This window comes from Pongo abelii, chromosome 6 (genome assembly GCF_028885655.2).
Source record: "Pongo abelii isolate AG06213 chromosome 6, NHGRI_mPonAbe1-v2.0_pri, whole genome shotgun sequence".
Classification (NCBI taxonomy): Eukaryota; Metazoa; Chordata; class Mammalia; order Primates; family Hominidae; genus Pongo; species Pongo abelii.
Window position 1 is genome coordinate 126299064 of NC_071991.2, and position 13342 is coordinate 126312405.

The 13342-nt window shown below is 39.8% G+C and overlaps 1 protein-coding gene and 1 pseudogene across 3 annotated transcripts in view; one reads left to right on the top strand and one right to left on the bottom strand.

The window, feature by feature from the left end:
• TNPO3 (transportin 3) overlaps positions 1–13342 on the bottom strand; it is a 97990-nt gene that overhangs the window by 60993 nt on the left and 23655 nt on the right. For 2 of the 3 annotated variants that reach the window (XM_054559071.2, NM_001133800.1), the window contains 2 exon segments: positions 1342–1542; positions 367–440 (listed from right to left, as the gene is read on the bottom strand). In XM_054559071.2, coding sequence (XP_054415046.1) covers positions 367–440; positions 1342–1464 — 197 coding nt within the window. In that variant the 5' untranslated portion in view covers positions 1465–1542. 3 annotated transcript variants of the gene reach the window in all.
• LOC103891206 (ornithine decarboxylase-like) lies at positions 9775–12695 on the top strand (annotated as a pseudogene).

Sequence of the window (13342 nt, forward strand, 5' to 3'; positions counted from 1 at the left end):
TCCAATTAGTAAGAACATATATTCATAACAACCTCCCATTTAATATAATCTTAAATTCTATATATTTACAAAATGGCTGTCATGCCAGTTAGTGAGAGTGATCCACAAGGCAATAAAAGACTTTGCTGCAATTAATTCAAGAAGTGTGTGTTACATAAATTACTAGTCTTTTACATCCCACACAATATATTTCAGTAGTATTTAAAATTTTAGATAAGTTTCACTTAATCTAACAAAGGTTAATAACATAATTCTATGTTAAGAGTTAAGGGAAATAGTCAAATATCTAGCTATTGCTAACAAATTTCTCTGTGTAGGTTAATGGCAATTCCAAATGCTAACATACAGTCAATACAAATTACTTACTTTTCCACCAGTGTTTGCACACATCCCTTCCAGGAAGGCATCTGTAGGGCAAGATCTGCTATTGCTAAAGCCAGCTGAATAAGAGAGATTAAATAAATGAAGACAGATAAACAGAAATAGGGTTACAATAAATATTAACTGGGAAGCAAAGAAACATTTCTTCCAAACAATATGACAACTAAGACTAACCTCCTTCCCCCATTTCTCCCAACCTCCAATTCTATATATCTGATGTAAACTCTTCTGGGTTAGCTACAAATTGCTGAAATTTAAGAGTTAACCTTTAAAAATTAAAAAGAAAAGAAAAGAAATGAAGTCAGAAACAACAGACTACAGACATTCCTCAAAATATACCAATATTTACTTTTATTTGGCAATACCACAGAACTTCACAGACATATAAATTACACTATGCCAAAGGTCAAAGCTACTAACAAAGTCAGACCTTTGACTCAGTTCTCAAGTAATGGATTGCCATTTCCCTTCTCTTTCCATTTCTCATCTTGAAGACTTAAGAAAAGCCTCCTCTTCAAGGGCACTTCTATGCCAGGAAGAGAACACATGTGAGTATATACTCACAGAAGTTTCCGGTTTTCCTATCTAATGTATTTCCCTGTCCAAGGGGGAAAGGACAGATGCTCTAGTTCAACCTTTCATTCATGAGACCTTTACTAAAGCCAATCAGCCCTGAAAGAATTTCTTAAAAGGCAACTACCTAAACCTCTGACCTAGCATGCCTGTGAAACCACATACTCACCTTAACCACTTCTGGTATCAAGTTAGTGTGAAACCAAATGAACTCCAAGATTAATACAAAAGATTAACAATTTCGTTTTCTATCCACTTACAAGAACATAGCAGTACATCTGTAATGAAGTTAACATTACCTCACATGGCCTAGCAATAAGAATTAAAACAATCCTGATAAATCCAAATGGCCATACAAATTTCTCTAATGAGAAGCACAGGATTTACCTGCGTTACAATGACAGGCGACAAGTCTTTCAAGTTCTGGATATGGGTTAGCAATGAGTCCCGTAAAGAGGCATGAGAGTCTGTAGGGAGCTCATAAAATGAGGTCTGAATCTTCATTTTCATGGTCTGTGCAGCAAAATAGCATGATTCCACATCCTGTCGGATCTGTAACAACTGGTCTGAGATCTCCCATGCATGAACCTGAAAGTGTATTAGACAAAGATGTCTTAAAGAAGACTACTTTTCTAATTTTAATGCCATAACCTCAATACTTATATAAACATATTTAGACCAAAGTATAAAGAAAGAAAAATCTGACAAGCTAAATTACCCAGTAATTCAGCCAACAGTTCAAAATACATTGTTATAGGCCCTGTTCAACAAAATAATTACCTAAAATCTGACTCATTCTAAGAAGGCATGAGAGCTATCAGTTAAATTAGTAGATACAATCTTGTTGATTTGAATGACTGTGTGGGTGTCAAGAGTATGAAAAAAATGTTCCAAAAGTCTCCACTAAACTAAAATGTCACTGTATAATTTCCAATCCTAATCTATGGCTGCATGTTTCTTCTCTTTTCTTGCTTAAAATAAAGCTTTGTTCACTCTAAGAATTGAATCCAGAAGCTGTTTTAATATATCTATAAATATGAGAATATATTTCATACTGGTCTCAGTAGCCCTACATTTTAATTATTAATTCCCGATTAAATAGCAGAAAAACTATCTTGGTTCAAGTAAATATTTCACATCCTTCAATTATTTTCTTTCTTTTTTTGGAGACAGAGTCTCACTCTGTCACCCAGGCTGGAGTGCAGTGGCACAATCTAGGCTCACTGCAACCTCTGCCTCCCAGATTCAAGCAATTCTCCTGCCTCAGCCTTCTGACTAGCTGGGATAACAGGTGTGCACCACCACACCCAGCTAATATTTGTATTTTTAGTAGAGGCGAGGTTTCACCATGTTGGCCAGACTGATCTTGAACTCCTGACCTCAGGTGATCCTCCTGCCTCGGCCTCCCAAAGTGCTGGGATTACAGGCATGAGCCACGGTGCCTGGCCCCTTCAATTATTTTCTGATGTATTACTACTTGGCAAAGTGCTACACATGTTACTGAAATCATTTTCAATGGAAAAATAAACTTATCTATAGACATAATAAGAAGAACCAAAGTATAAAATCTGGTCTCTAGTAGCTAGTCACAATTACAAAGGGGAGTCATATTTTGAAGTCAACTTTGGAAACAATATCGTGCAGTAGATTGTAGACAACTAATTAATTAGATTAATTCTAATCCAATTCTACACTCAACAGCCTCCGGAAGAAGACAAACATGGACGCAATAATGGACTGAAAAAAATTTCAACCTCAATTTGGGAATAGTGTCTATTGTAAAGAGAAGGGGTCAATTTCTTATGAAGACAGAGCTCTTCACAAGTAATACATAATCCTTGTATATCCTTCAAGATCTTTCCAAAGATTGATACGAAGCAAGTTAAGATATAGAAACAGGTAGAATAAATGGCTTGTACAAGTTCCTAAAGTAAATGGAAAATAAAGACCCTGAATTTCCTAATTACAGATTTACTGACATAAAACTTAGCTTTAGGCTGGGCGTGTGGCTCATGCCTATAATCCCAGCACTTTGGGAGGCCAAAGCGGGAGGACTGTTTGAGCCCAGAAGTTTGACACTGGCCTGGGCAACATGGCAAGACCCCCGTGCCTCTACAAAAAAATTAAAAAATTAGCTGGGGCCCAGCACAGTCGCTCACACCTGTAATCTCAGCACTTTGGGAGACAGAGGCGGGCAGATCACCTGAGGTCGGGAGTTCAAGACCAGCCTGGCCAACATGGTGAAACCCAGTCTGTACTAAAAATACAAAAAAATTAGGCAGGTGTGGTGGCACTCACCTGCAATCCTAGCTACTCGGGAGGCTGAGACAGGAAAATAGCTTGAACTCAGGAGGCAGAGGTTGCAGTGAGCCGAGATTACACCACTGCACTCCAGCCTGGGTGAGAGTGAGACCCTAAAAAAAACTTAAAAAATAAAAAATAAAAAATTAGCTGGGCATGGTGGCATGCACCTGTGATCCCAGCTACTTGGGACGCTGAGGCGAGAGGATTGCTTGAGCCCAAGCAACAGAGTGAGACTCTGTTTTTAAAAAAACCACCCTTCCCGCCCCCAACCAAAAAACCCCAACCTTAGCTTTCAATGAAATAAGGGGTGCAAAGTAAGCATGAGGTGTTAACTTCTTTACAGATATAGTACATTTTACTAATTTTTGTACTTTTTAGTCCAAACATCATGTCTCAAATGTATTCAACAAATGTTTAATTAATTAATGTAGTACTAATAGCACCAATTTTCCTTTCTCAAGTAAAAAAATCTTCCAAAGTTTTTAGCCATTGATTAACCAGTAACCCAAGCACACCTATGATTTAATAGACCATCAGAATATCTTTACTTTGCTCACATTAATATCTTTTTATTTTGTGAGACAGGGTCTCGCTCTGTCACCTAGGCTGGAGTGCAGTGGCACAATCTCAGCTCATTGCAGCCTCAACCTCCTGAGCTCAAGAGATCCTCCTGCCTCAGCCCCCTATTAGTTGGATCTACAGGTGTCTGCTACCACACCTGGCTAATTTTTGTATTTTTTTGCAGAGATGGGGTTTCGTTATGTTGCCCAGGCTGGTCTTGAACTCCTAAATTCAAGTGATCCTCCTGCCTTGGCCTCACAAAGTGCTGGGATTCCAGGCGTGAGCTACCATGCCTAGCCGATATAGTTTTAAATAGCAAAAAGATTCTATGAAGCTTTATACAATCTCCACAAATCCCTCAAAAAAAAAGAGCATTAGATAGCAACAAAACTAGGTGTTGTCTAGTTATCTCCAACGGTATCTACAAGAACCCCAAAATTTAAGTGGAAGGAGACAAACCAGTGACACCTGTAAGACCTGTGTGGTTTTAGTCTCAGTAAATGTGGAAGCAGAGGCAAACAACAGGGTGTCTAATGGACCTAAGAACAGAGAAACACCAAGAACCAACACAGATTCACCGGAAACTACAAGGAGCCAATCTGAGGATGGCAGTTGAAAATGGAGGAGGTTTGGCCGGGCGCGGTGGCTCACGCCTGTAATCCCAGCACCTTGGGAGGCTGAGGCAGGCAGATCACCTGAAGTCAGGAGTTCAAGACCAGTCGGGCCAATATGGTGAAACCCCATCTCTACTAAAATACAAAAATTAGCTGGGCATGATGGCGGGTGCCTGTAATTCCAGCTACTCGGGAGGCTGAGACGGGAGAATCACTTGAACCCGGGAGACGGTGGTTGCAGTGAGCCAAGATCGCACCACTGCACTCCAGCCTGGGCAGCTGAGTGAGACTCCGTCTCAAAAAAAAAAAAAAAAAAAAGAGAAAGAAAAAGGAGGAGGTTTTACCCAATCCAGTAGCCAGTGAGTATAAGTGTGAAGGGGATGCCAACAGTTTAGCCTTTATAAAACCTTGAAACCAAACAGTCAGGAAGAGACCCCAATTGAGGAAAAACTGCTATGAAAAAAACCAAAATAATATAGAACAAGTATAATAGAGATGAAGGAAGAAAAGGTTGGAAGTATTATCCTTAATCAAACCTCCTTCTAGAAATTCAGAAAAACTAATTTCACAAAAATAAGCAACTGAGGTCAAATGTCATATATGGCTGAAACAGAAAATAAGCAGAGTAATACCTTACGAGGAAAGAAGACCAGAAAAACAGGTTTAAAAACCTAGCCTATTACTTCAAAATGAGCTAAACAACATTAAGAAAATGATACAAGATACAGAAGAAAAGAATTGAGAAGGAAAATTTCAGAAATTAGGTAAAAATCTCAGGAAAAAATTAGAAATTAAAGAAAAAAATCCCTTCAGAGATGAAGACTAGGAGGAATTTCACATGTGACTAAACACCAGATAATGTCTTAAGAGAAACACATGAAAAGGAGTGTTTTTTTTAAACAAAAAAATTTAAAAACATTCAAGAGGAAATGACAAATATTGAACACAGGCAAATATCTAACATATAGACAACAGAGATCTCTGAAGAAGAAAATCAAAACAAGGAAACAGAACAATTATCAAAAACTGTAATTCAAGAAAATGCTCCTGGTTGGGCAAGGCAGTTTACGCCTGTAATCCCAGCATTTTAGGAGGCGGAGGCGGGAAGCTTACTTGAGGCCAGGAGTTTGGGACCAGCCTGAGCAGCATAGCAAGATTCTGTCTCTACAAAAAATTTAAAAATTAGCTGGGTGTGGTGCCTATAGCCCTAGCTACTAAGGAGGCTGAGGAGGAAGAATCATTTGAGCCCAGGAGTTTGAGGTTACAGTGCACTATGATCCTACCACTAATCTTTTTTAATTTAAAAAATTTGGTATCAAAGTTACCAAAAGAGGAAGAGTAAATAAATGAATATAATCCCATCACTGCACTCCAGCCTGGGTGACAGAGCAAGACCCCGTTTCTTAAAAAAAAAAAAAAAAGAAAAGGTTTCTGAAATGTTGGGGGGTAGGGGAGAAAGACATGAAACTATACATTGAAAGAGTATATCATATACTTAAAAATACCAACCCAGAACAACCAATACTGAGACATAATCTGGTAAAATTAATATACTTAAAGAAGAAAATAAAATAATTTGGACATCTATATAAAAAGAGCAACTGATTTATAAGGGAAAAAATTAGATTATCATCTACTTTGACTTGAACACTTCATGGCAGAAGAAAATGAAAGAACATGGTAAAGATATGCTAAGAAAGAAAATGTGACAAAGATTTTATGTCAAGTCAAACCGATTTTCAATTATAAAGGCCAGAAACTGTTACTTGCAAAAATGTAGATATTATTCCTCTAAGCCCTTCCTAAACAATCTGTTTAAAAAATCAAACTGATTAGAGAGAACAAGGCATCAACATAAGGACTGGGGATGAATATTAAACATAGTTTATTACAACAATTAAGAATAAATGAAAGTCAAAAGAGAAATGGTATATAATGATTACAAGCTCTGTACAGACACAGTGTGGAAGAAAGGGGAGAGCACATGCAAAACTATGCTTGTTTTTGGTGTATATACTGATGGTAGTAGTGTTAGTATTGTTAGTCTGAGGCTACTGACTAGGTTAATGTGGGACAGAGCTACTGAGTAATTATGAGATACTCTGTCACCCTCTGTGTCCCTCACAACCTGGATTCTCAGTATGGAAGAAAGGAAGTGTAGACATAAAAAGGCTTAAGTTAAAAACTTTATAGTGCTGTAGTTGAAAAGGCAATATCTCTATAAATTCATGAGGTATTTTACCTTTAAGTATTTATAGCCACTATTTATATACATACTTTTCTACACTTGTATACATACACGTGTAGATAATTTATATATATTATATAGATATATAAAAATATATAATTTCCTAGCTCTATCCACTGAAAGCCCTAAACACACTGTCCAACTCAGTAACAACTTGCATCCCTAGTGCCTACATTGTAGTCTTTAAATTCAATTTCCCACTAAAAGATACCAATATTAAATACACAAGATAGGCACATGATGCATCCTGTCATACTAGAAAGGACAGAAGACAATAAAACTAGTAGAGTCATTTCAAAAGTACTGAGGGGCAAAGGAGGCAACCAGCTGGCCAGAGACAGGACAATTTAGGATTCAGCTAAGGGACACAAGGAAAAAACAAACTGGCCACCACAGGCCATTTTTCTTAACAATTACAAGCAGACATAAACTCATTATCTTACAAGGGTAAAAATGATGTATTTATCTTGGTTTTCCTATATAAACTGTACTCCTAAGTAACCTAACAGAGAAGAGTCTCTTTATAGAAGTATTCTAATGGCAAAAACCACAATTACTTTGGCACCAACCTAATAGCATGTAAGTAAAGAAATAACAGATTTATAACGTTAACACTTCACAACCCACAATTAATGGATTAAGCACTGAACAATAACAGCCAGTTACATCACACACAAAAAACAATGAGGTGGATTAAAGATAGCTGCGAATATAATGTTAATCCTACACTGAAAGGTAGAATCTACATGCCTTTGAATCTGCACCGGCCTTCATACCCTGCTTAACTGATAGAATATGGCAGGAAGTGACATTCTGGGACTTTCAAGGTTAAGTAAGTCAAAGGAATCTTTGGAGCTTCTGCCTTGGTATCCTGAACACTTACTCTGAGGAAAGCCACTGCCTGTAAAAACTTAAAACTACTCTGCTAGAGAGAATGTGGAAGAGCCCTGAGACTACATGGAAAGTTACAGGGGCCGAACTGAATCCAGGCTTCCAGTCATTCCCACCAGACTGTCAGGCATGTAAATGAAGCCATCTTAGAACCTCCAGACCAGCCCAACCACCAAATGGATGAAAACTGAAGGAGCACAATCAGCATCCTGGATGCTGATTTGAGCCCGCTCAAATTCCTGATCAACAAAGTTATGAGATACAATAAAATGTTTTTTATTTCAAATCACTTAAGTTTTGGGGTAATCTGCTTCACAGTGGTAAACAATTAGAACCACCAGAAAACCAAACACTATACGCCTCTTGATGAAAGGAGATACCACAATAACAAGGGAATCAAATCTGTGCCTCACTGAGCCTCTAGATCCAGCAGCTAATTTGCCGGAAAAACAAGGGAGAGTAGAACTGAATCATGACAATAAAATCAGCAAAATCCTCTGTGGGAAACTCTACAGGTCAAATGGCCCTGATACTTCAACAGATAAATAACCTACAGAGGCCAGGTGTGGTGACTCACACCTGTAGCCCCAGCACTCTGGGAGGCCAAAGCAGGAGGATCACTTGAGGCCAGGAGTTTGAGACCAGCCTCTATGAAAAATTTTTGAAAAATCTGCCAAGTGTGGTGGCATGCCCCTTAGTCCCAGCTACTCGGGAGGCTGAGGGGAAGGATCCCTTGAGCCCAGGAGTTTAAGGCTGCAGTGAGCCATGACCACACTATGCACTCCAGCCTGGGCTACAGAGTGAGACAGTCTTAAAAATAAAATAAAATAAAACAGAGAGAGAACCTGCAGATTAAGACACTCAAAAAACATTATATAAAAAAACAGGCCAGGCGCAGTGGCTCACACCTGTAATCCCTGCACTTTGGGAGGCCAAGGAGGGTGGATCACCTGAGGTCACCAGGAGATCACCTGAGGTCACCTGAGATCACCTGGAGTACAATGGCACAATCTCAGCTCACTGCAACCTCCACCTCCCAGGTTCAAGAGATTCTCCTGCCTCAGCCTCCTGGGTAGCTGGGACTACAGGCACACACCACCAAGCCCAGCTGATTTTTGCATTTTTAGCAGAGATGGGGTTTTACCATGTTGGCCAGGCTGGTCTCGAACTCCTGACCTCAGGTGATCTGCCCGCCTTGGTCTCCCAAAGTGCTGGGATTACAGGCATGAGCCACTGCACCCGGCTGTTTGAATATTTTTAAAGTGTCTTTTGTAATTACCTGTTTATTAAAAATAACTTGTACTTTATATACAATTTTTTAAAAAGTGATACAGATCTTGTAAAATTTTTTTTGACAGGGCCTCTCTCTGTCACTCAGGCTGGAGGGCAGTGGGACCATCACAGCTCACTGTGGCCTCAAATTCTTGGGCTCCAGTGATCTGCCTATGTCAGCCTCCTGCATAGCTGGGACTACAGGCATACATCACGGCACCCAGCTATTTTTTTTTTTTTTTTTTTGTAGAGACAGGTCTTGCTATCTCCTGGTCTCAAACTCCTGGGCTTGCCTGCCTCAGCCTCCCAAAGTGCTAGGATTACAGGCACGAACAATCACAACGAGCCTGTAAGATTTTTTTCTGTAAAATTTGTTTAGAAAAGGTAGCAAAGCTTTTTTAACAACACACAGGAGTTAGTTTCATGTCCAAATGCTCCCTAAACAGTAATGCTATCTCTCTCATTACATTTATCCGGTGTTTCAACTTTGGTTATAACAGACCATCTGGTATTACACCAATTCATAAACTATCAGAAAAGATTCACTAAGACCAGGCACAGTGGCTCATGTCTATAATCCCAGCACTTTGGGAGGCCGAGGCGGGCAGATCACTTGAGATCAGGAGTTTAAGACTAACCTGACTAATATGGTGAAACCCCATTTCTACTAAAAATACAAAAATTAGCCGGGCACGGTGGCACGCACCCGTAATCTCAGCTACTCAGGAGGCTGAGGCAGGAGAATCACTTGAACCAAGGAGGTGGATGCTGCAGTGAGCCAAGAACACGCTACTGCACTCCAGCCTGGGCGACAGAGCAAGACTGTCTCAAAAAAAAAAAAAAAAAAAATTCACTAAATACTCCCTACAAAGAACCTTTTTAAAGACACCAAAGCTAAAATATGAGGCCACAGATCCCAGAAAGAAGGGAATGGAAGAGCAGAGAGTTCAGTTCACTCTTTGGCTCCACTTTTCCCCTCATGGCATTTGCCAATTTGAAAGTGGAAGACAAGAGGCTAAGAAGCTGAAGAGCTCTGGACAGCCTCTCAAGACTGGGGAAATAAAAACTGGAATTCAGAATATCGAAGAGAAGCCCTGGTAAATACTCCAAACTCTTGAGTTGGGACCCAGTGAAGGAAACAAGAAATATACCACTCCTTAAAAAGACTGATACGTTAGGCCACAAAGTAAGTCTTAATAAATTTTCAAAGACTGAAATCATACAAAACATCTTTTCTGATCACAATAAAACTAGGAGTCAACAGCAAAAGGGAAACTAGAAATTTCCCAAATATGTGGAAATTAAACAACATACTCTTAAAAAACCAATGGGTCAAGGAAGGGAAATCAGAAAACATCTTCAGACAAATGAAGATGTTTCTTGACTTGGGTGGTGGCTAAAAGGACATTCACATATAGTAACTCACTAAGTTATACATTTGTATTGTGTTTCTGTGTTTATGTTTAGAAAACAGAACAAAAACCCCAATGTTGCATATTAAACTGAACTAGTATAAGATCTAGTATAAAACTGAACTAAACTGAACTAGTATAAGAACACAACATACCAAAACTTATGGGATGCAGCAAAAACTGTGCTAAGAGGAATAAAATGTATAACTGTATATATGCTTACATTAAAAAAGAATAAAGGTCTCAAATCAACAACCTAATTTTACACCTTAAGGAGCCAGAAAAAGAACAAACTAAATCCAAAGCTAGCAAAAAGAAGGAAATAATAAAGATTTAGGGCAAAGATTAACAAAATAGAGGATAGGAAAATCAAGGGAATGCTACAAAAAGATCAACAAGGTCAGTCCCGGCAGCCACAGTCACTGGCCACCCCTCTGCCAACAGCTCCAGCACTACCTTGGGCCAGCATCTCTGGCGGGCAGAAGCAAGGCACTGACAGGCACAGCAGAGAGGTCCTGTAGCTCTGGCTCAGACAGCAGCATCTTCACTCTCCGTGGTACCCAGGTGCTCTGAGAATGTTTCCACTGCTGCTCTGAGGGCACAAGAGGCAGGATTTGGAATTCGTGGAGAACTGTCTTTGTGAGAAGCTGGAAATATTTCTTTCAATTCCATCTCTTAGTTTTCCATTCTGTTGTGTTTCAGAGGAACATCAAGAAACCATGAAAAGTTTAATAATGAAGAGTTTCACTGCCACTTGCTTCCTTGATGAAGGTTTTACTAACAAGGACATTCTGGACCAAAAAATTAATGAATTTTCTTCTGATGATGATTAGGATGCCTTCTATGTCATGGACCTTAGAGACATTCTAAAGGCACATCTAAGATTTTTAAAAGCTCTTCTTCATGTCACCCCCTTTTATGCAGTCAAATATAATGACAGCAGAGCCATCATCAAGACTCTTGCTGCCATCGGGACAGGATTTGACTGTGCTAGCAAGGCTGAAATACAATTGGTGCAGATTCTGGGGATGCCCCCAGAGAGGTTTATCTATGCAAATTCTTGTAAACAAATGTCTCAAATTAAGTACACTGCCAATAATGGAGTCCAGATGATGATTTTCGGTAATGAGGTCAAGTTGATGTCAGTTGCCAGAACACACTCAAAGCAGAGTTGGTTTTTAAGATTGCAAATGATGATTCCAAAGCAGCCCGTCACGTCAGTGTTAAATCTGGTGCCATGCTCAAAGCCAGCAGGCTTCTTCTGGAATGGGCAAAAGAGCTAAATATTGATGTTACTGGTGTCAGCTTCCATGTAGGAAGTAGCTGTACCAATCCTGAGACCTTCATGCAGGCAGCCTCCAATGTCCACTATGTCTTTGACACAGGAGTTGAGTTTGGTTTCAGAATGTAACTGCTTAATACTGGCAGTTGCTTTCCTGGATCTGAGGATGTGAGGCTTAAATCTGAAGTATTACCAGTGTAATCAACCCAGCATCGGACAAGTATTTTCCACCAGACTCTAGAGAGAGAGTCACAGCTGAGCCAGGCAGATATTTCATGTGGTATCAGCTTTCACTGCCAAAAAAATCATATTAAAAGAACAGACAGCCGTCGCGGTGGCTCATGCCTGTAATCCCAGCACTTTGGGAGGCTGAGGCAGGCAGTTCATGAGGTCAGGAGATCAAGACCATCCTGGCTAACACAGTGAAACCCCATCTCTACTAAAAAAAATACAAAAAATTAGCCGGGCATGGTGGCGGGTGCCTGTAGTCCCAGCTACTCGGGAGGCTGAGGCAGGAGAATGGAGTGAACCCAAGAGGCGAAGCTTGCAGTGAGCCCAGATCGCACCACTGCACTCCAGCCTGGGTGACAGAGCGAGACTCTGTCTCAAAAAGAAAGAAAAAAAAAAAAGAACAGACAGGCTCTGAAGAGGAAGATGAGTCAAGTGAACAGACCTTTATGTATTACATGAATGATGAAGTATATGGATCATTTAATCAATCCTTTATGATCATGCACAGGTAAAGCCCCTGCTGCAAAAGAGACCTAGATCAGTGAGAAGCATTATTCATCCAGTATATGGGAAAAACATGTGATGGCCTTGATCAGATTGTTGAGCACTGTGATCTGCCCAAAATATATGTAGGTAATTGGATGCTCTTTAAAAACATGGGCGCTGACACTGTTGCTGCTACTTCTACTTTTAATGGATTCCAGAGGCCAACAATCTACATGTGATGTCAGGACCAGCATCAAAACTCATGCAGTGTATCTAGAACCACGATCTCCCACCCCAAGTAGAGGAACAGGACGTTAGCACCCTGCCTGTGTCTTGTGCTTGGGAAAATAGAATGAAACATCAATCAGCAACTTGTGCTTCCGCTAGTATTAATATGTAGATATCACTCTTGTAGTTGTTAACCATGAGTCCAGCTTGAATTAAGGGATTTCGTAAGAGTTGAGTTCGCATGGACATGGCAATATGGAAGACTAGGATATGGGTTACACATTATTTGTGTTACTATGGAAACTATTTAAATTTTTGTTTTATATGGATTTTTATTCACTTTTATTAAGAGTTGGGTTCATATGGATGCAGCAATATGGAAGACTAGGATATAGGTCACACATTATATATGTTCCTATGGAAACTATTTAAATATTTGTTTTATATGGATTTTTATTCACTTTTCAGATATGCTACTCAAGAGTGCCCCTCAGCTGCTGAGCAAGCATCTGTAGCTTGTACAATGGCGGAATGGGCCAAAAGCTTAGTGTTGTGACCTGTTTTAAAAGTAAAGTATTTCAAAATTAACAACAACAACAACAAAATTGACAAAGCTTAAGCTAGATTAAGAAATAAGAGAGAGCCGGGTGCAGTGGCTCATGCCTGTTAATCCCAGCACTTTGGGAGGCCAAGGCGGGCAGATCACTTGAAGTCAGGAGTTCAAGACCAGCCTGGCCAACGTGGTGAAACCCTGTCTCTATTAAAAATACAAAAAAAGAAATAAATAAACTAGCCAGGCCTGACGGCAGCTGCCTGTAGTCCCAGCTACTTGGGAGGCTGAGGCATGAGAATCGCTTGA